The sequence below is a fragment of the Hydra vulgaris genome, chromosome 14 (genome assembly GCF_038396675.1).
Source record: "Hydra vulgaris chromosome 14, alternate assembly HydraT2T_AEP".
Taxonomy (NCBI): domain Eukaryota; kingdom Metazoa; phylum Cnidaria; class Hydrozoa; order Anthoathecata; family Hydridae; genus Hydra; species Hydra vulgaris.
In genome coordinates this window covers 22548837-22572903 of record NC_088933.1, presented here as the reverse complement: position 1 = coordinate 22572903, position 24067 = coordinate 22548837, and the positions used below count along the sequence as shown (strand labels likewise).

General features: G+C 30.3%; 1 protein-coding gene across 2 annotated transcripts in view; it reads right to left on the bottom strand.

Moving 5' to 3' along the window:
* LOC101239023 (conserved oligomeric Golgi complex subunit 5) overlaps positions 1 to 22386 on the bottom strand; it is a 57660-nt gene extending 35274 nt beyond the window's left edge. The window contains exons 1-3 of one of the 2 annotated variants that reach the window (XM_065817600.1): positions 22236 to 22386; positions 20552 to 20660; positions 20322 to 20461 (exon numbers count right to left, since the gene is read on the bottom strand). In XM_065817600.1, the coding sequence (XP_065673672.1) occupies positions 20322 to 20461; positions 20552 to 20600 (189 nt within the window). In that variant the 5' untranslated portion in view covers positions 20601 to 20660; positions 22236 to 22386. Of the gene's footprint in view, positions 1 to 20321; positions 20462 to 20551; positions 20661 to 21740; positions 21793 to 22235 lie in introns of those variants that run through there. The other variant, XM_065817601.1, reaches the window with a different exon arrangement.
* Between the last annotated feature and the right edge of the window lie 1681 nt (positions 22387 to 24067).

Sequence of the window (24067 nt, the reverse complement as noted above, 5' to 3'; positions counted from 1 at the left end):
TAATTTCTATCAACATATTTTGACATAATTTTGTGTCTGAATTATTTGCTGTTTGGTATTCTTAAAGACAAAACTCAATCTAACACAAGTTTATTGCGCATTTCAGCCTAATTTAAAGAGTAAAGTGAAAATAGTTTAACAAATTTGTTGTTTTTTTACAATCAATTATGCTTCATAAAACTTTTATTTTAAACCCTATAAGCAAACATCAGTTGTTTCATAAAGGTCTTTTTCTGCCCTTTTTAGCAATGTATCATTTGATAGTATTTTATGCAAGTTTATGGCAGTTAATTATGCAGTTATAATGCAATTGTCAATTATTTTATTGTTAAATAAATCATAACAATTATAACTATAAGTACATTATTCGTAATTAGTTATAAATTATTAGCTAGTCTTCCGAATATGAATTTAATGAGCTGAATATAACTTTTGCAAAATATTTCAAATTCTTCAGCTTAAATGAATTTAGTTTGGCACAAAATTTTTGATATTCTGTGAACCATTTTTTTCATAAAATCTTTTGAATTCAATTTTTCATAATGAAATCTTTTTCAGGATCAACTATTAATTATAAATAACTGAAAATGTTTTGTTTTTTGTTATTATTTTAATCAAAAGAATAATTTTAAGTTTAGTCATACTAATAAAAACTTAGCTTAAGATCAATACTATCAAATAATACATCGCTATAAAGGTTAGAAAAAGACCTTTATGAAACAACTGATGTTTGCTTATAGGGTTTGAATAAAAGTTTTATGAAGCATAATTGATTGAAAAAAAGCAACAAATTTGTTAAACTATTTTCACTTTACTCTTTAAATTAAGCTGAAATGCGCAATAAATTTGTTAGATTGATTTTTTTTTCAAAAATACCAAACAGCAAATAATTCAGACATAAAATTATGTCAAAATATGTTGATAGAAAATATAAGGGACATATTTTATGTCGGAAGAAAATGTGTCTAAAAATATGTCTACAGATCTGCCAGACATATTATGCCGTAACAACCTTGGTTATCTTTCTTTAAATCATAAAGACTCCAATAGTCACATGCTTTGCCTGGACATTTAAATTCATAAGAATTCACCCATTTGTCGGGAAACTAGGTATGATTCCACAAACCGTTCTTTTATGTGCTTTTGTTTAGCACCACTTCAGACTATTGCCTTTTTCTTTGTTCTATATTGATCTCCTTCATCTCAAGACTGCACTCTTTTTGATGTTATTTCTGATCATATTGACCAAGCCCTCTCTCTTTATCCATCAACCAATATTGTTGTTGGTGACTTTAATGCTCATCTCACTGAATGGCTTGGCTCAAGTGTCAGTGACGCTGCAGGCATTAAAGCCCACAACTTTTGCCTTTCTCAATCCCTAACTCAAATAGTCAACTTTCCAACTCACTTTCCAAACAACCCAAATCATTAACCTTCTCTACAAAACTTATGTCTTGTTTCTGATTGTAGTCAGTGCTCAGTTTCTGTGTTTTTTTGCTTCTGATCACGGTTTTACCTCTCTAAAACTAATATCTCATTTTACTTCATCACCTGAATCCCCCTATTATAGTACCTCTTACAACTATCTTAAAGCTGACTGGGATTCTTTCCGTGATTTCCTTCAAAATGGCCCTTAGGTAGAAATCTTTCGTTTTCCTGCTGACAAATGTGCTTCTTACATAACTTTGTGGATTCAGGTTGGCATGAAATCTTTTTCTCCATGGTTTTCCTCACACTGTGCTGCTGCAATTGCCAATCGAAACCATTACTTCCACATCTATCAGCTAAACAATTCTCCAGAAAACAGACGTCTGTTTATTACTGCTAGAAACCATTGTAAAAAGGTTTTGTCTAACGCCAAAGCCCGCCATTCTCAGGTCATGAAATCTTGTATTCTATCACAAAAATTAGGCTCTCGCGACTTCTAGAAAATCTTTAACAGTATCATTATTAGGGGAAATCTGTAATTCCACCTTTCTTGTATGGTTCAGACTTTGTCACCTCACATAAAGACAAAGCTAAATTGTTTGATAATAACTTCTCATCAATATCATCTCTTGATTCAACTAGTTGCGTTCTACCTGATATAGCTGTAAACAGGTTGATCCATTGCTTGACATTCGCATCACTCCAGCTTCTGTATCTAAAGTGATTTCCTGCCTAGACTCTTCTACAGCTAATGGTCTGGACAACATACCTGTTATAGTCTTGCAGAAGTGTTCTCCGGAGCTGTCATCTATACTTTCAAAACTATTTTAACAAGCGCTTATCAGAGTCTTGTTTTCCAGCCTGTTGGAAAGCAGCATCTGTTATCCCTATTTTCAAGAATTCTGGAGAGTGATCAGATTTGTCTAACTACCGCCCCATTAGTCTTCTTCCTATCATGAGCAAGGTGTTTGAATCTTTAATTAACAAACACTTAATCTCTCATCTTGAATCTAATAACTTACTTTCTGATCATCAATATAGATTTCAATCTTCTTGTTCTACAGCTGATTTGCTAACAGTAATAACCAATATGTTTTATCGTGCATTAGATAAAGGTGGAGAGGTTAAGGCTATCGCTCTTAACATTTCTAAAGCTTTTGATAAAGTTTGGCATGCTGGCCTTCTCCATAAGCTTTCTTCTTACGGTGTGTTTGATAACATCTTAAGATTATTGAATTCTTCCTTTCCAATCATAGTATGAAAGTTGTCCTTGATGAACAGCACTCTTTTTCATATTTTATAACAGGATATCAGGGGTTCCTCAAGGTTTAACCCTTAACCTATACTCTTTTTAATTTACATTAACAATCTTCCAGATATTCTGACATCTAAGGTGGCATTATTCGCTGATGATACTACCATTTATTCTTGTCATGATAAGAAGCCAACACTCTCTGATTGCTTGAAGGGGGCATTTGAACTTAAAAAAGATCTCACTTCTGCTACAGCATGGGGCTCACAGTGGCTGGTGAACTTTAATTCAGATAAAACTCACTTTTCCCTGACTATCTGATTGAAAAAAAAAATTCCCTGACTTTTCCATAACTTTAGCCAAAATTAACTAAATTTCCAGGTTTTCCAGGTACAGTACGAACCCTGTATATATATATATATATATATATATATATATATATATATATATTTTTTTTTTTTTTTTTTTTTTTTTTTAAAAATCTTAGCTACCAACAAGGCTGCAAGCAGCCACTAATTAAAGTTGGAAGTTACTGTAAGAGAAAAGATGAAGATTGTAGAGCAAGATAACGATTGACGGACGATTTAAAAGATTGCAAATTATATGAATCAGGAAAGCAAGATGAAGGAAGCGAATTCCAAAGAACTGATGTTCGAGGAAAAAAACTAGACGAATAAGCGTTTTTGGAGCACTTAGGAACAGTCACAGAAAAAGGATGACACTTAATTGAATGACGAGTAACACGAGAATGAATTTTAGTAGATGGCACAAGCGACGCTAGCTCTTTAGAGCAGTGCCCATTATAGTATTTGTAGAAAAGAGAAAGAGAAGCAACATTACGACGATGTGATAATGGTTGGAGGTTGGCTGCAAGAGCAGGTCCAACTATGTTTACAATGCGTTTTTGCACCTTGTCTAAAAGAGAAAGGGCATCATTAGAAGATCCGCCCCAGATATGGCAACAGTATTCCATACAAGGCCGGATTTGGGATTTATAGAGATAGAGAATAGAATCCAGAGTAAGAAAGTGGCAAGCTCGATAAAGAGATGCAACCTTAGCAGATGCTAATTTTGCAACCGATTTAATATATGGTTTCCAAGAGAGATTCGAAATAAGAGTTAATCCAAGAAGATGAAGAGTAGGTGACTCATCGAGTACATCACCGTTCATAAATATAGGAAGATCTAAATTATTGCGATAACGATTGGCTGAAAAAAATTGAGTTTTATCTGAATTAAAGTTCACCAGCCACTGTGAGCCCCATGCTGTAGCAGAAGTGAGATCCTTTTCAAGCTCAAATGCCCCCTCCAAGCAATCAGAAGGTGTTGGTTTCTTATCACGACAAGAATAAATGGTAGTATCATCAGCAAACAATGCCACCTTAGATGTGAGAATATCTGGAAGATCGTTAATGTAAATTAAAAAGAGTATAGGGCCAAGGATAGAACCTTGAGGAACCCCTGAAGTTACAGAATAAGAAGAAGAGTGTTGACCATCGAGGACAACTTTTATGCTACGATTGGAAAGGAAAGATTCAATGATCTTAAAGATGTTGCCGGATACACCATAAGAAGAAAGCTTATGGAGAAGACCAGCATGCCAAACTTTTTCAAACGCTTTTGAAATGTCAAGAGCGATGGCCTTAACCTCTCCACCTTCATCTAATGCATGATAAAACCTGTCAGTTATTACTGTTAGCAAATCAGCTGTAGAACGAGAAGATCGAAATCCATATTGATGGTCAGAAAGTAAGTTATTAGATTCAAGATGAGAAATTAAGTGTTTGTTAATTAAAGATTCAAAAACCTTGCTTATGATAGGAAGAAGACTTATGGGACGGTAGTTAGACAAATCAGATCGCTCCCCAGAATTTTTGAAGATAGGGATAACAGATGCGGCTTTCCAGCAGGCTGGAAAACAAGACTCTGATAAGCACTTGTTGAATAGTTTTGAGAGTATAGACGACAGCTCCGGAGAACACTTCTGCAAGACAATAACAGGTATGTTGTCTGGGCCACAAGCTGTGGAAGAGTCTAGGCAGGAAATCACTTTAGATACAGATGCTGGAGTGATATGAATGTCAAGCAATGGATCAACCTGTTTGTTGGCAATATCAGGTAGAACGCAATTAGTGGAATCAAGAGATGATATTGATGAAAAGTTTTTAGCAAACAGTTCGGCTTTGTCTTTAGGTGAGGTGACAAAGTCTGAACCGTACAAGAGAGGTGGAATTATAGATTTGCCCTTATTATTGATATTATTAAAGATTCTCCATAAGTCACGAGAGCCTAATTTTTGAGATGAGATACGAGATTTCATGACCTGAGAATAGCGGGTTTTGGCGTTAGACAAAACCTTTTTACAGTTGTTTCTAGCAGTAATAAACAGACGTCTGTTTTCTGGTGAATTGTTTTGCTGATAAATATGGAAGTAACGGTTTCGATTGGCAATCGCAGCAGCACAGTGTGAGGAAAACCATGGAGGAGAGTGAGGTTTGACCTGGAATCGTCGAGAGGGAATAAAAGATTCCATGCCTGCCTGAATCCACGAAGTTATGTAAGAAGCACATTTGTCGACAGGAAGTTGAAAGATTTCTACCCGAGGGCCATCACGAAGAAAATCACGGAAAGAATCCCAGTCAGCTTTACTGTAGTTGTAAGAGGTTCGATAATAGGGGTATTCAGGTGATGAAGAAGAATGAAATATTAGTTTTAAAGAGATCAAACTGTGATCAGAAGCACCTAAGGGTGAATGTGGAGAAACTGAGCACTGACTAGGATCAGAAACAAGACATAAGTCGAGTAGAGAAGGTAAATGATTAGGGTTGTCAGGAAAGCGAGTTGGAAAGTTGACTATTTGAGTTAGGGATTGAGAAAGGCAAAAGTTGTGGGCTTTAATGCCTGCAGAGTCACTGACACTAGAGCCAAGCCATTCAGAGTGGTGAGCATTAAAGTCACCGACAACAACTATATTAGCTGATGGATAAAGAGAGAGGGCTTGGTCAATATGATCAGAAATAACATCAAAAAGAGTGCAGTCTTGAGATGAAGGAGAGCGATATAGAACAAAGAGAAAGGCAATAGAGTGAAGTGGTGCTAAACGAAAGCACATGAAAGAATAGTCTGCGGATTCAAACCTAGTTTCACGACAAACAGGTGAATTCTTACGAATGTAAATGCCCAGGCCAAGCATGTGACTATTGGAGTCTTTACGAATCAGAGGAAGATAACCATCAACACTAAGATCACAAGATGAGACAGCCGAACTCAAATTAGTCTCACAAAGAGCAAGTAGGTCTGGTGAACTTTGCAAGAGATAAGACTCAACAGAAGAAAAGTTACTTCGAAGACCACGAATATTAGTGAATGATAGGTTTAGAGAACTTGGTGATGATGATGGTTTTTTGTGTTTTATAGTTTTTGGTACTTTATTCATTTTTAAATTAGATTGAAGAACTTGACTCAAAGCATAGATAGTACCTAGGACACCGTTTAATAGCCCAAGCAATTGCCTCATTACTACTAATAAACCCTAAGCCGTAACAAAGGGCTCCAAATGTGGCCTCCGCAATGCACACCAAAAGTACAAACAGGGACACCATCCATGCGCAACATGGCACTGTTAGTACTTTGATATTTTTCAGCTGTTGATGGAATCAGCCTCTCTGAGAGCTACCACAGAGTTCGGGAAACCTGACTACCAGCCGGCCTCAGAACCATAAAACTGAGTTTTAGAGCTGTACCCTCATAAGGAGATAATAGAATGAGTTGCCTAGTCATAAAAACAGTGACACAAGCATACCCATGCATTGAGTCAAGAAGATCCAGCATTCAACATCCTAAACTGGAAACAATGTATTAAAAATACATCTGCGCCAGCCTAATAGATGAAGAAGGGGTGCGAGGCTGGTCAACAGATAGAATCTGTTTACCCCTTAAGTCTTTGCCTAGGAGGCCTTCTACAAGACAGTAGCTGGGTGCATTTAACATCTGCCCAAGATGAGTATTTTTATCGAGACACCATCTCTAGCCTTTACTCAACCAAGAGCCCCAAGGCAGGGGGTGTTTTAAATCGGAGTTGGCATCTCCTAGCCTTTGCCTAAAAAGGCGTATCCTACAAGGCAGCAGGACATGAAGCAGATTGTACTGGGTTACATGTTACCAGTAGCAGGATAACCTGATCTGACATATATATATATATATATATATATATATATATATATATATATATATATATATATATATATATATATATATATATGTATATATATATATGTAAAAATTTTATATATAAATATAAACTTCATTTCATGAATTTAACTCAATTTGTTAAAAATATTAAAGTATTTTCAACAAATAGAGTTAAATCCATAAAAGGTTTTATTTAAAAACTTATAAAAAAACTCTTTTGAAGAAGTCAACATTAAAATGTATATGTATATATATATATATATATATATATATATATATATATATATATATATATATATATATATATATATATATATATATATATATATATATAATATATATGTTACTGTTACCCGCAGTACCAGGAATTAGCAAAATGCTAATGCTTATAGTATAATTTAATATTGCAACTCTGAGTTTCATGTGTTATCACAATCATCAGGCAAGTAGTAAAAGTTTAATTTTGCTACGATTTGTTTAGTGGACGTTATGGTTTATATTTGTATTTTAGATCGTTACGGGACGGAAATTGATTAGTAGTTAGGTTAATAATATTATTAATTTGTTTTTAGTTGGCTAATAATTGTGAAATAGTAATATGTTTAATGTTGTTTAAAATATTTTTTATGTGTTAATGTGTATTATTTGTGTATTAAAAAATAATAAAATAAAAATAAGAGAATAAGAATTAAAATTGATATAAAAATATACATAATATTATGAAATATATTACAAAAGCTGTGTATGTGAGTAATTTATTAGTTAGCCTAGAGATATATGGAGCAGATTAGTATAGTTATTTTTATTTATAGTTGTTAGTCAGGTTTGTAGCGAGCTTTGTAATTTTTTAATAAGAATTTATTTTCGTGGCGGCACTTTGATATAATTTTGGTTCTCTTATTTAGCAGTTCTTCAGGTTTTGGATATGATATAATAGTAAATTTCTCATACAGACATAGTGGGCATCTTTTGGAAATATTTGAGTAGGGGGGTACTGATGGTTTTCCACTCACCTTCCGTTAATCCTATATAAACTTTGCTGGGTTGGTTTTTTGCTGCGATGATGCATTCATATATAATATTTTTTGATTTGCACTTACCATTCAGGGGACATTAAGCTTTGCTTCGACAGTTGCATTTTGGATCATTATTTTCAATTCTAGGGAAGATAATTTTTTTGTTGTGGTTTTTTATAATTTTTTCTATATTTTCAGTGCAACTGTAGCTTACCTTTACAGTGTTTCTAACGTCCTACAGTGTTTCAACTGTAGCTTACCTTTACAGTGTTTCATAACTTACCTTTACAGTGTTTTGTAGCTTACCTTTACAGTGTTTCGTAACGTCCACTAAACAAATCGTAGCAAAATTAAACTTTTACTAGTTGCCTGATGATTGTGATAACACATGAAACTCAGAGTTGCAATATTAAATTATACTATAAACATTAGCATTTTGCTAATTCCTGGTACGGCGGGTAACAGTAACATATATATTATATAGCTCTAGTTTATCTATTGAGCACTCTTTCAAGTATACAATATTATACATGATAATATAAAGATATTTTCTTTATTCATATATATACACTTACGTATATATATATATATATATATATATATATATATATATATATATATATATATATATATATATATATATATATATATATATATATATATATATATATATATGTATATATATATATATATAAACATGTATATATATATACACATATATATATATACATGTGTGTGTATATATATATATATATATATACATATATATATATATATATATATATATACATATATATATATATATGTATATATCTAATATATATATATATATATCTAATATATATATACATACATATATATATATATATATATATATATATATATATATATATATATATATATATATATATATATATATATATATATATATATATATATATATACAGCTATGCTCAAATGTATGGAGCACCCCTATATTTTATTTAAAATTCAAAAGTAATGAACAAATAGTAAATGTGAATGTGTTTATTTGATACAAATTATTTCAATTCAACAATATTATTTAATATAATTAATATTTTGTAGCACCTCCCTTTGCCTTGATCACCGCACGTAGTCTTTTGGGCATGCTGTCCACAAGATCCTTACATACATTCGCTGGTATTTTTTCCCATTCATCCAGAATTTTCGCTTTAAATTCTTCTTTGGATTTACATCTGTAAATTGACAACTTCCTCTTCAAAATAGACCACAAATTTTCTATGGGTGACAAATCTGGAGACTGGGGGGGCCACGTAATGAGGGGAACTTCATTTGTTGAAAACCAGTCCAAACTTTTTTTTGCCTTGTGGCAAGGAGCGTTATCTTGTTGAAAATAATATTGAGGGACATCTTCGTCAAATAATTTCAATATTGATGGCTCCAAAACTTCATTTAGCATGGTAATGTAGCGCTCTGCATTCATCCTACCCTCACATAAAAATATTTCACCTACGCCACTGGAGGCCATGCAACCCCAGATCATTGTGCCACCACCGCCAAATTTGACTGTAGGGATGATACATTCCGGCTCAAATCCTTCGCCTGGTCGTCGTCTTACAAAGGTGCCTCCAGGTTGCCCGAAAATCTAGGTCAAAAAAGTAAAGGAATACAAATTTGATATTATAAATTTCAACATGTAAAATTTCAGGTACTTAAAGGAATAATTTCGAAATGATATTTTTTTTTTATTTTTTGGTTACACCGCAAGTCATAATGATGCCTTACCTCTATATTTGATTCGTCTGACCAAATAATTTTGGCCCAATCTTCTGATAACCAATTTTGGTGCTGTTTAGCCCATTCTAAACGAAGTTTCTTATGGTGCTCAGTCAGCAATGGTTTTCGGCGAGCCCTTCTTCCATGTAAATTACCTTCTTTTAAGTATCTTCTAACACTTGGAGCAGAAATTTGAATTTTTCTGTGCTCCCACAGATCGCTAACCAAGTCTTTAGAAGATTTGGTCCGATTTCGAAGTGAAATCCTGTTGAGGAAACGATGGTTTCTAGGAGAAAGTATACGTTTTCTTCCCGTTTTTGGTCTATTTTCGTATGAACCAGTTTCACTAAATCTATTTATAGCATTTTGCACTGCTTTCCTTGAGCATTTCATAATTTTTGAAATTTCCACTTGGGAATGTCCTTGTTTATGGAGTATCACAATTTGGCTTCTTTCACTCACAGAAAGTTTGCGTGTTTTACTCATAATGAAAATAAATAAAGAACGATAAAAAAAATCACTACTTTTAAACAATAGATAATGAGCGGCTGACAATAGTTACGTTTAAGATAAGAATGAAATGAATATCTTAATTCGACAGAATTTATACTAAGTGAGTATGTAGACAAGTTAAGACAAGTCTAATCATGCCCAGACAAGCAAATTCAACATGCATTAAATGATTTACTAATGCTTAAACGTAAAAAACAAATAAAATACCATTTAAAAAAAAATTCATCATGTATATCTCATTTTTTAAACACAAATATATTTAAACAAATAGGTGCTCCATACATTTGAGCATAGCTGTATATATATATATATATATTTATATATATATATATATATGTATGTATATATATATATATATGTATGTATGTATATATATATATATATATATATATATATATATATATATATATATATATATATATATATATATATATATATATATGAAATAAAGTGGACAGCAGCTTGTGGTAGCACTAAGAAAAATGCAACAATATTAAGCAATGACTTTTTGGAATCTGTCAACACTGCGGCTCTTGCACAGCATGTCACAAAACCTACTTTTGGCAATAATATTTTTGACCTGGTGCTAACTGACTGTCCCTCCTGAGTTATAGAACTTAATAATGGTCCATCTCTTGGCATCTCAGTTATAAATAATTTTCATTGCACTCATATAGTTTCTTGTTTGAACCATCAATCTCACCAACCAGGGTGTTATTACTAACTAAACCAAACTATGGTAGAGGCAACTATAAAAATCTAATTTTTTGCAGATGCAGAATGGAGGAAACAACTTGAAAAATTCAAAAACAATCCCATTATGATAAACCAACTCATTGAGTTTCGATACAAAGAAGGATTAGCTAAATATGTACCAAATCAAGCAACATCAACTCAAAAACAGAGATCAAAACCAAAATGGTTTACAACAGGCATTAAAAATCTAACAAAAAAGAAATTTAACCTTTGGTCAAAACTGCTAGCCAGCTCACCCATTACTCATCAATCTATCAGCCCACTCTACAAAGCAACTTGCAAGCAGTTAAAAAAAGACATAGTCGCTGCACGAAAAAGCTATGAATCAAAACTTGTCTCACTTTCAAAATCTAATTCAAAAGTTGTATACAACTATATTTTCAGTCAAAAAAAAGCAAAGTTTACTGTTCCCTCTTTGATAAAAGACAGCAAGGAGCTAACAAAATTGCTTGAAAAACTAGAATGTCTTAACAAACAGTTTCAGTCTGCTTTTTCAAAAATTGACCACAAAAACAAGTTTACATTCCCAAACAGGACTGATCAGGTATGCAAGATTGATCAATTTGATCTTAATGAAACTGCAGTTTTTGGCAAGTTGGGTGCTTTGAAGAAATACAAAGCAATTGGCCCAGATGGTATAAGTCCTTATATTCTCAACAAGTGTGCCACTGGTTTAGCTTGGCCTATTTCTCTTCTGATAGTTTCATCATTTGAAACAGGTATAATACCTAATAATTGGAAAGAAGTGAATATGATACCAATATATAAATATAAATTTATTATTGCTCTGTTCTTTAAGAACATTGAGCACTCTATTTGTAAAATACACTAACATAATTTACATATTAAGCTCCAAGTTTATACTTGTTGAGCACTCTTTAATTGTACTTTACCTAACCTAAACATGGAAACTAACAATTTTACTTACTCTCTCAAAAATATCCCGATCCCAGACAAAAAAAGTTATACTATTTCATTAATAGTCAAAGTAGAACACTTTATTAAAAGAATTCGTTGGAAAGCCCATTTTTTCTTAGAATCTGAAAAAAATAAAAACCCTTTAATTGAAAAAAAACAGAATGAAAATTATGGATTCAAAATAAAAAATGCCCCACCATTTATGCGCAATATTTCTAATAATTATACAAAAGCACCAAAAAACTTGGAAAACGCCATTAATTTAGAAGTTCAAAACATCGCCAAAAATATTAATTTAGATGCGAGAATTGAATCAGTTGCACCAGCGCAAGGGTTTGTTTCACTAAAAGATCACAAACCAAATTTTCAAAATAAACTCACTTGTAGGCTACTAGTACCCTCTAAAAGTGAACTAGGGCACGTTAGTAAAATTAAACTAGACAAAATTAAAAACGCTATTCGGAAAAAATTAGGTTTACATCAGTGGAAAAATACCACTGATGTTATAGATTGGTTTTCTAAAATTAACAATAAAAATGAATGCACATTTATACAATTTGATATTATTGATTTTTATCCCTCAATTACAGCAGAAATTTTAGATAAAACAATAGAATTTGGAAAATCCCAGTTAGAAATTACTGAGGACACTATCCGTATAACTAAGCACTGCAGAAAAAATTTACTCTATTTTGATAAGGAAACGTGGAAGAAAAAAACCACGCACGAATGCTTTGATGTAACAATGGGAAGTTACGACGGAGCAGAAATTTGCGAATTTGTAGGTTTATATATTTTAAATACCCTAGCTAAAATAATCCAAATTAATCAATTAGGTCTTTATTGCGACGACGGTTTAATAATAATGCATAAAAAATCAGGGCCACAACTCGATAAAATTAGAAAAGATGTTATTAAAGTTTTTAAAAATATTGGCTTCCAAATTGAAATAAATATAAATTTAAAAATAGTGAATTTTCTTGATGTGAACATTCTTGTCAGAAAGTTCCTATAAGCCCTACAAAAAACCTAATGACAAATTATTGTATATTAATGTGAATTCGAACCATCCCCCTCAAATTCTAAAACAAATTCCAATTTCAATTAACAATAGGCTAAACCAAAACTCTTCTAATGAAAATATTTTTAACTCCTCTAAACATGTTTATGAAGATGCCCTTAAAAAAAGTGGCTTTCAAAATTTCGAGCTAAAATTTGTAAAGAAAATTACAAAAAAGCGTAATAGAAATAGAAACATAATTTGGTTCAACCCCCCACAGCAAAAATGTTTCAACAAATATAGGTAAAATTTTTCTAAAATTAATAGACAAACATTTTCCTCCCTCTAATAAATTACATAAGATTTTTAACAGAAATACCATTAAAGTAAGTTATAGCTGTACAAAAAATTTAGAAAGAATTATAAAAGGCCACAACTACGCGTTAATTAATAAAAATGAACATATAAAAGAAAAAAACACTGATTATTGTAATTGTAAACAAAAAACAGATTGCCCTCTAAATGGAAAATGCCTTTCGAAAAATATAATTTACAAGTGCATTGTTTCCTCACAAAATAACCCCGATAAACAATATATTGGCTTAACCGAGGGGGAATGGAAAAAACGTTATGCCAACCACAAACAATCGTTTAAACACAAAAAATATTTAAAAGAGACAATGCTGTCAAAATATATTTGGGATTTAAAAAAAAAAAAAAAAAATTTTAATTTACAATGGTCTATTCTAAAATCTGCCCCTGCCTATAATAACATTTCCAAAAAATGTATGCTATCTTTACAAGAAAAATTTGAAATAATTACTCATTTAAATCAAGAAAATTTATTAAATAAAAAATCTGAATTAATTTCTAAATGTAGGCACGAAAATAAATACCTCTTAAAAAATTATAAAAACAAATGACCAAATTAAACTATCCCCATTCCAAAGAAAATTATTTAATAATTACTTTTTGTAACTTCCCGTTAACAAAAAAAATATAGTTTTATAATAATTTATAACTTCCTGTAAAATATTTTTTTCTATAAATTGAATTTTTTTTGAGATTTAGTAACTCTTCCTGATGATCCAGCAATGGTGAAACTTAAAGTAGAAGATAAAAGTTAGATAAGTGTTTTTTACTAATTTAATTTATATATATACATATATATATATATATATATATATATATATATATATATATATATATATATATATATATATATATATATATATTAGGGGTATTCAAAAAAAGTGAATTTTTAAATCTAAAAAACCATACCCCCTAAATTTGGGGCAAATGTATAAAAAATGAGCCTCGTAAAGTTTGAGCGCTGTCCGATCACTTGGCCGCCACCCCCCCCCCCCTCAAGTTAAAAATTTAGAGGAAAATTGACCGAAAAGTGGTAATTTTCGGGCGCCTTGAGGGAGGGGTAATTTTTTTTTTTTCAAATTTATTTTTTCTGCTATATGTATATAGGCTTATATTTTTGTTTAAAAATATATGGTTTTTTTCCTACTTTTCAAAAATCTATGTTTGGTGGTATTGAAAATCATGAAAATCAGAATTTTTGTAGTTAAAGTTAGATTTATATATATATATATATATATATATATATATATATATATATATATATATATATATATATATATATATATATATATATATATATATATATATATATATATATATATATTTATTTATTTATAAGCCTTGTGTGTATTAACATATACACACAAGGCCTCTCTAACTATTCCCAAGACATACCAGAGGGAGCAACCAACTTCATTTTGCCAGAAAGAATGAACAGTTGTTGGTTGTGACCTCAGCAATGTTGTTTATCTATATTGAAAAAAAACACTATTTATCTATATTGAAAAATCAAAATGAGCAAGAATAAATAAAATTATAAACTTATATTCAAGTTTTATAACAGAAAAAAAATTTACAAATCTAATAATAATCAAGTTTAACTCTTTATCTTTTTTCGCATCATACCAAGTCCATCATTAAACTTAATCTTTGAAAATGTACCGGATTTTTGTTCTTGTGATCTGAATACAGATCGAACTTTGTTCAGAGTTAGCAATCTGTTGTGCTTTTCAGTTTCATCAGAATATCTATGAATATACTGCCCCATCATACCTATTGACCATTCTGAATGGTCATTTACAAAAATCAAAGTTTCAGCATATTTTTGAAAACTTTTGAAGCATGACTGAGTATGCCAATAGTTTGGTGGAAGTGAGAGCCAGTCTTGAACTCATTGGTTATCAAACCCAATCATGTCAAAAATCAGGTAAGAAAAGACATCAACCAAGGCAGACAAGGATGGTGGTTTTTTTCCAATTTTATTAATTTTATAAATTTCCTTGATATCTTGCTTTACTTTACTCTCAGGCTTATAATAGTCTGAGCTAGGCATATCAAATGACAGAATTGCTGATGCAATTTTTGCCTTCTCCTCTGATGCTAACTCATCATCTAGCAAAGCTAAAGGTATCATTATTGAATCCAAATACCAACAGTGTTTATACTGAGACTCTAATACAGCATCGACAGCTATTGGGTTTGTACATACCTTCTTGTACAGATGCATTTGATGTATGGCTGTAATGTCAAGAAAAGGAGCTTTGATGACATCCTCAGATTGTAGATACCATTTTGCATAAAAGCAAACAATAAATTCTGTAATAAGCTTAATTTCAATTTTCAGTTTATCATTTTCCTAAACAAACGTAAGTTGATTGGATAAAAGCCGAAGCTTTAGATAATAAATTGCTTTTCCTAAAAATCTTGCATGATGAATAGCACCAGTTTTTCTTACTTTATATGTTATAGGGGATAAGTACGTGACAACTAATTCTGCAAGCTCACTTCTATTATCTCTTATAATACCTGGTTTACTAACGTATGCTTTGCAAAATGTTAATGACTTCATAGCTGCCTTTTCTAAAAAACTGCTTTTAACCTTATTCCAATCAAACCGTAACAGTAGAACTGAATTATAGTTAAAATTAGGTTCTTTAAAAATATTTTTAAGCTTTTTGAAAAGAGGATTATCAGGTCCACTAGTTTCTTTATTGGTCACTAATTTCCAAAAGTAAAGCATTCTTAATTCAGTCACATGATGCCTACATGCTATTTACAGTTCTTAAGATATTCTGGAAACTGATCCTTTATTCGTCCCAGTGTTGGATGATGTTGTATCAAAGCATATTCCTCTAGTTTTTGACCTAAGTTGATACTCCTTAATTAAGTTCATTACACCTAAGAACTGATCTTCACCAGTGGATGACGCTAGTGGAGGTACTCCAAGTAGGTAAGTCTGTCTATTAATGTTAACTAAAACAGCCATTCTATCCCTCTTTAACATTTTTTCTTTGTTTAGCTCAAACAAGGTCTTCCCGTCAAAATGAATTATACATGGATATGGAGATGCTTCTATGGCTGCTTTAACATCTTCTTTTGAAATTTTTGCCATGTTTTCATTTTCTTTTTTCATTTTTCTATATGCGGTAGACTGACTGCTTTTAACTTCTTTAAGATCAACACCTGATTGATATAGAATTGCATTTGTTACCTTCTGTAAAACATTTGGTGATATATCACAGGCTGTAGCAGTAAGTGAAACATTACCAGCAAAAACATCTGTTGGAATTTTTGCAATTACTGTGTCTGGGTTTTCAGAGACTTCTATATGATACCAATCACCTGGCTCGAAATCAGATTCAATTGAAGAACCATTGCTTAGAATTGTGTCTATAAGTTCAACGTTGGGTACATCATCTCTCAAAATCTTAGGCTGTAAACGATTTTTCTTCCTGATGCTTTCTTCTATCCCTCTTTAACATTTTTCCTTTGTTTAGCTCAAACAAGGTCTTCCCGTCAAAATGAATTATACATGGATATGGAGATGCATCTATGGCTGCTTTAACATCTTCTTTTGAAATTTTTGCCATGTTTTCATTTTCTTTTTTCATTTTTCTATATGCGGTAGACTGACTGCTTTTAACTTCTTTAAGATCAACACCTGATTGATATAGAATTGCATTTGTTACCTTCTGTAAAACATTTGGTGATATATCACAGGCTGTAGCAGTAAGTGAAACATTACCAGCAAAAACATCTGTTGGAATTTTTGCAATTACTGTGTCTGGGTTTTCAGAGACTTCTATATGATACCAATCACCTGGCTCGAAATCAGATTCAATTGAAGAATCATCGCTTAGAATTGTGTCTATAAGTTCAACGTTGGGTACATCATCTCTCAAAATCTTAGGCTGTAAACGATTTTTCTTCCTGATGCTTTCTTTTGCCTAATTAACAGAAAAAATATAGTTTTAGTTTTCAATTTTAAAATTAGTGGAAAAAAGAATTAACAGAGCTTGAGAAAGAGCTAAACTAATTAATTAAAAGTATTGAATACCTTTTTTCTATATTTAATATCCTCTGAACCAATAACAAACTTTCTTTCATTTTCCTGATCTTCAAGAAATTTTAGATCTTCAATCTTGTCTTTTAGTGATCTTTTTTTATCTTTACTGATTGTGTCTTTGAGATTAGAATTACCAGCCCAAAAAAGTTTTTTTATTTCAATCTCAAACTCATTTTGTTTAGCCAAATCACCACTATTTCCCCTTTTTGCATTTTTTTTCAAATTGGAATAGGACTTATGCAATTTAAAAAGTTTTTTAACTAAACTTAAATCAGTTAACACATCAAATCCAGCTTTAATCCAGGGTCTCTTGATTTTAGACAAGATACATTCACAACAACTCTCCAAACATCTAGAAAAATGATTTTAGGGGGACAAGCAATAATACTTGATATTGATACAGATCGACATTGTTGGTTATATATTAAATGTTGAAGTATATCCAAGCCTGTTGGAAGTTGTATATCTAAATAGAAAAATTTATATTTTATAAATAAAATAAATTTTTTAGCAACTAATGACTCATTATAATTCCAATATTAATAAAAATGTTTATACCTGATATAGCTGGTTTTGCCTCTTTTATAATAAAAAGTTCCTTTTCATTGACCTAAGTTGTGCTTCACTCATTTTTAATGTTTATTGTATGTACTAATCTGTATTTATTAGAAAAATTCAAAGTTTTAAACTATCAGAATTTACACGAAAATATATGTATATAACATTAGGCATAACAGAAAATACACTGAGGCATATTCGTTTAGACGCATCAATTTTTTTCTCTCTATCTTAATTTTTTTCTATGTATTGTCAACTGATATGCATGCAAGTTATTATCAAAATAGTTGTTGTGTTGTGGGCTAATAAAAACCACAAAATAATTTTTTCTGTGTCTTTAATAACATGAGAGTATGTTTGATATACAAAAGCACATTTTTTAATTGGAATATATCTATAGACGCAATCAGGTTAATAACGGTAGTTATTGATTTTTAATCACCTTTACATAAATAAATTGATAAATTTTAGTGTAATTTGATCTTTTGCTCTGCCAGTATCATTTTTATTGCATTTTACGAAATGCCTAAACAAAAGTATTTGACAGGTGCTGAAAAAATACAAATTTATTTATATCGTGGCTCAGAAATCTCACCAGCACTTTCTATACGAAAAATTGCAAGAAAAATTGGAAGATCTGACCATGTTGTACGAAACTACATTGCAAAAGGTGACAATTACGGTGTAAAAATCAACAAAGTATTAACAAATCGGCAAATTAATCGAATTCGCTTTGAAGCAACCAAAAATAAATTGAATGCAACACAAATAAAGGATAAATTATTATTGCCTGTCACCAATAAACATGTTGCACATATTCTACGTACAACACCAAACGTAAAGTGGAAGAAACTACACAAAAAACCAATGTTAAAAAAACACCATAAAATTGCTAGATTACAGTTTGCTAAAAACCATATGCATTGGACTCATGAGTGGCAAAACGTAATATTTTCAGATGAAAAAAAGTTCAATTTAGATGGTCCGGACTCTTACAGTTGTTATTGGCATGATCTAAGAGGAATAAATGACCCACAAACAAAACGAAATTATGGAGGAGGAAGTTTAATGGTTTGGGGTGGATTTTCTTATTCAGGAAAATTGACTCTGTGTTGTGGTTTATCTAAAATGAACTCGATAAAGTATACAGAAATGTTGGATGATGTTCTTATAACTTATATGGATGAAAATATGGACGATAATGCCATATTTCAGCAAGATAATGCTGCAATTCACACATCTAGGCATTCTATGAAATGGTTTAAAGCCCACAACATCCCGGTTCTCGAATGGCCAGCTTGTAGCCCGGACTTAAATCCAATCGAGAACGTGTGGGGAATGCCATCAAGAAAAGTTTATGACGCTAAAGCAGCCGGACACCAATTTAAAACTGTTACTGAGTTAAAGTGTAAAATCCTTGAAGCATGGTCCGAGTTGGATCAAACTAAACTTCAACGACTAGTGGAGTCAATGAAAGGCAGAATTTTTGAGGTGATCCAGTGTAATGGAGGACATACGCATTACTAATTTCCATCTTTTAATGTCAAAAACATGACTGCGTCTATAGATATATTCCAATTAAAAAATGTACTTTTGTATATCAAAAATGCTCTCATGTTAATAAAGACACATAAAAAAAATTTTTGTGTGATTTTTATTAGCCCACAACACAACAATTATTTTGATAATAACTTGCATGCATATCAGTTGACAATTCATAGAAAAAAATTAAGACAAAGAGAAAAAAATTGATGCGTCTAAACGAATATGCCTCAGTGTATATTTTAACCAATTTTCATGATTTTCAATATCACCAAACATAGATTTTTGAGAAGTAAGGACAATTTTCCCCTAAATTCTTAGCTTGAGGGGGGGTCAAAAGTGAACGGACAGCGCTCAAACTTTGTGAGGCTCATTTTTTATATATTTGCCCCAAATTTAGGGGGTATGGTTTTTTAGATTTGAAAATTCACTTTTTTTGAATACCCCTAATATATATATATTGGTATATATGTATGTGTATATACTTTTCTGGAAATAAGGACATTTCTTTAAGCTTTTAATTTTTCCAGATTTTCAAAAAGTTTTCTTTAAATAATAATTAAAATTTATATATATATAAATATATATATATATATATATATATATATATATATATATATATATATATATATATATATATATATATATATATATATATAAATTTAATATAGTATTTAAAGAAAACTTTTTGGAAATCTGGAAAAATTAAAAGCTTAAAGAAATGTTCTTATTGTCAGTAAAGCCAAGAAGTTCGCTTTATAACTCCGAAACACAAACCTTGATGAATAATGCCTTAGGAAGCGAACACTCTATCACTACACCACTACCGCATTTAATTTATATAATTACTAATGAGTTGAAAGACACCCACCAAATTACTGATAATTACTGATGAGTTGAAAGACACCCACCAAAATAAAAATTAATAGATTAATTCATATTTTCAGCTACCTGTGATAAAAGCTCTTTATTAAGGACACTTATTCCAATATTTAGCTGAGCCAATGCTTCGTTCACTTTATGATTCTCAATGACATGGCATGTGTACTGTTGGACATCAAACTGCTCATTCACAAAATCACCAAACAAAGCTGAAAAAATTTTTTTTGATACTTTTGATTAATAAAAATATTGTTTTAAATTTTGTGAATAAAAAAACAAATAGATTATAAGTTTTTAACCTTTATCATTTAAAAGCTCTTCTAGTTCGTGGTCTTTATTTGGTCCCATTAGTGCAGTGCATAAGCTATTAGACCTTTGTTATTTTTTATAACAAAATTCTGCATATTTCTAAAACAAAAATATTTAAATATCATAATACTGATAATTTTAGCGATAAAATTTATGAGCAAATTTATTGTCAAAAAAAATTATTTATTCATTTTAATATGCACAAATTAACATTTGTACTATTGTACTTTTGAAACCTATTGTTTGCAGAAGCAAGAAACAAATTTGTAATGGTAATTTTAAAAATTTGCAGTTATAACTAAAAAGTGTGTTGCTCCAGGTTAAACTATTAAACTGATAGAACTGCTAACAAAACTCCAAAAAGTACTCTGACAATTTAACTTTAAACAAAGAAAAAACTCTAAACTTTAAATTAAATAGAGGTCAGCGTTCATAAATTTATGAAGTAGTCTAGTGTAGTAAGTGATTGTGATAATTTGATTTAATATAGTTTTTAATTTAAAAAAATTACGTTCAAACTAAATAAACTAGCAACACTTTTTTAAATATGATTTTCCAATGTTTTTTCCTTGTATATCTTTTCAAAAACCACAACTTAATGAAACTTTTGATAGCTTTTGATGTACGTGTGTGTGACCTTTATAAGCATTAATTTAAGAGTATTAACATCATAAGTACCAAATGTTTCATTTTCATTTTCACTAAATTTTATGAAAATAACAAAGCATTTTTTTAAATATAGCTATTTTATTTTTATATGCTTTTTATATATACAAAAATTTTGATATATATTATATATTTTTTAACAATTTGATATAAAAATATTCTATATCAGATAATTATTTTTCTTTTCTTTTTGATCTGAAAAATGATTGAATATGTTTATAATTTTGATTTTGATTTTTGATTAAAATTTAATTAAACTAAACTAATATAATATAAATTTGATATAGGCTAATTTTTTTGGCTTTAACTTGTCATCAGCCTATCTCATGGGTCTATTTGTTGTTTATTTATTATTGTTAAATATCGCTTATTCGAGTTGCACTTTAACACAAAATTCAACCAAGTAAACAAGTTACGTGCTTCAGTGGCACCCGGTATGGATCATAAATTTGCTCCTGATGTATATATATTACCATCATGCTCAAACAAAACAAAATAATATAAATAAATTACATTTTCGTAAGTGACTATCATGGACTAGTCATATGTTAATTCTGTGGAACTTAATTTATTTTTTAATAAAAATATAAAAATATAGCACTGTAATGGCAAATATTGACTTTTTCAAAAAAAAGATTAACAAAACTTAAAAATTAAAGTATAGTAAAAAAAGGAAACAGTATAGTATTTTTTAAAAAAGTATGATAAAAAATGTGACATAGCGCTTCGTAAATCAGACTAAATGTAACTTTTAGATTTAATAATTAGCATGATTTAGTAATATAGCATTTAGTCAATGTGGTCCTATACCTTTAGTAGATAATATTTTTCTATTTTAACACAATTTTATGTATAAGTTTCATTAGTTTACAAGTTTTTTATAAGCGTTTACTAAATTTAGACTATAAGTATTTTTGTTTATAAATAAACTGCTGAAATAAATAATAAAACTGTTTTAAATGGTTACAATCCTGGCAACGGCGTTTAAAAAAATTTATCTTTTCTAACCATTGATATTAAATAAGCTACAACTGCTTGTTAAAGTATGGTAGGCCAACTTTTGAATACATTTTTCGGTACCATTTTAGAAGAGCAAAACGAAAGTAGATTCTCTTTCTTGTTAAACTCCTACATACCGTTCTTACCTCGTGACTAATTTAATCAAATTATATGAAAATAAGCTATACCGCACATATGGAGGTAAAAACAAACAAATTGGTGTACAATATTAACAGAAACCAAATATTTATCTAGGCTTGTTTCAAATGCAGGACAAATTTATTTATTAAAAATTGTTTTTATAAGTTACGTTTACCCATATCTCTTTAAAGATAATCCTTCTAAAACAAGTTAGATAGTTATCCAAATGTTACTTATCCTGATATTGCAAACTCTTCTTTAGAGTCTTTTAACTAAAATCAATTAAAAGCATGTAAATCTTTTGAATAGTATGAGCTTGTGTTACCAAATTGGGTTTGACAGTAGTCATGTAAAAAAGTGAGTTTTCAACTATTTGAGAAGTATCTACTTATTATTAATTGCAGGGAAGGTAATATCATTGCTAGTTCTATAATAAAATAGAAACAAACTTTTTATTATACTTTGAATTTTTAGTTTTTAAACCTTAATATTTTAGATAAAACATTCTCAAGCAAATGAGTGATGTACCCTTGCGTCTATATGTAATATCAGAGAAATAGTTTGTATATTTTGCAAACATTGCAATTGTAAAGCTGGTTTGTGAGATATTGGTGCGTACTATTTTATATTACGTGCGCTGTTACAAATTAATAAATGAAAATTCAAACCTATCAATGAACTTAAGTTTGGTACAAAATATTAAAAAATAAAAATTTAATAATTTAACATTTAATTTAATATATAAAAATTTAATAATTTAACAAAATAAAAATTTAATAACTCATTCCACTCACATTTAGGGTAGAATGATTTGAACCAAATCACTGCAATATTTTAAATGTTGTATTTAATACTTTAATATATATTTAACAAATTTACTTAGTAGACAAACAATAAAAATACACATTATACGCAGTTCAAAACTTTATTCTTCTACATCTATATCTAATTTTAGATTTTATTCAAAGTTTGTAAACAGCTATTCATTAAACGAATAGTAGTAGATTCTATAAACGAATAGTACTATTCGTTTAGAGAATAATATACTATTCTAAAAAAAATTTAAAAAAATTATTACTAGTAATAATTTTTTTTTAACCGTAATAATATTTTTTAATTTATGTACATGGATACTTTAACTTGTCAACGAATAATGCAGCCTCTTGCCTCAGAAACAAAACAGTCATGGTAGCGCACTTGCCTCAGAAACAAGCCGTAATGCAAACCCCAACTCTGGGCAAGTTTTGCAACATTGGTAAGAAAGGAGGTATGAACTTCCTATTAAATGCTCTTCCGCGGTGTTCTGTGATAAGACCGTAAGGACTTTTTGGGACAGCTTAAATTCAACAACAACAAAAAAAAAACTAATTTAGAACAAAGTTTAAAAAATAGAAGAAATTTGTTTGACACAATTTTACATTTCTTCATTGGATATATGTATAGTATGTTAAAAAATAATAAAAATCTCTTTACTAAATAGTCAACTTTCCAACTCGCTTTCTAGACAATCCGACTCATTAACCTTTTCTACTCGAGTTATTTCTTGTTTCTCATCCTAGTCAGTGCTCAGTTTTACCACATTTACCCTTCGATGCATCTAATCACGGTTTAATCTCTCTAAAACTATTATCTCATTCTTCTTTATCATCAGAATTCCTCTATCATCGTACCTCTTACAACAAACTTAAAGCTGGCTGGAA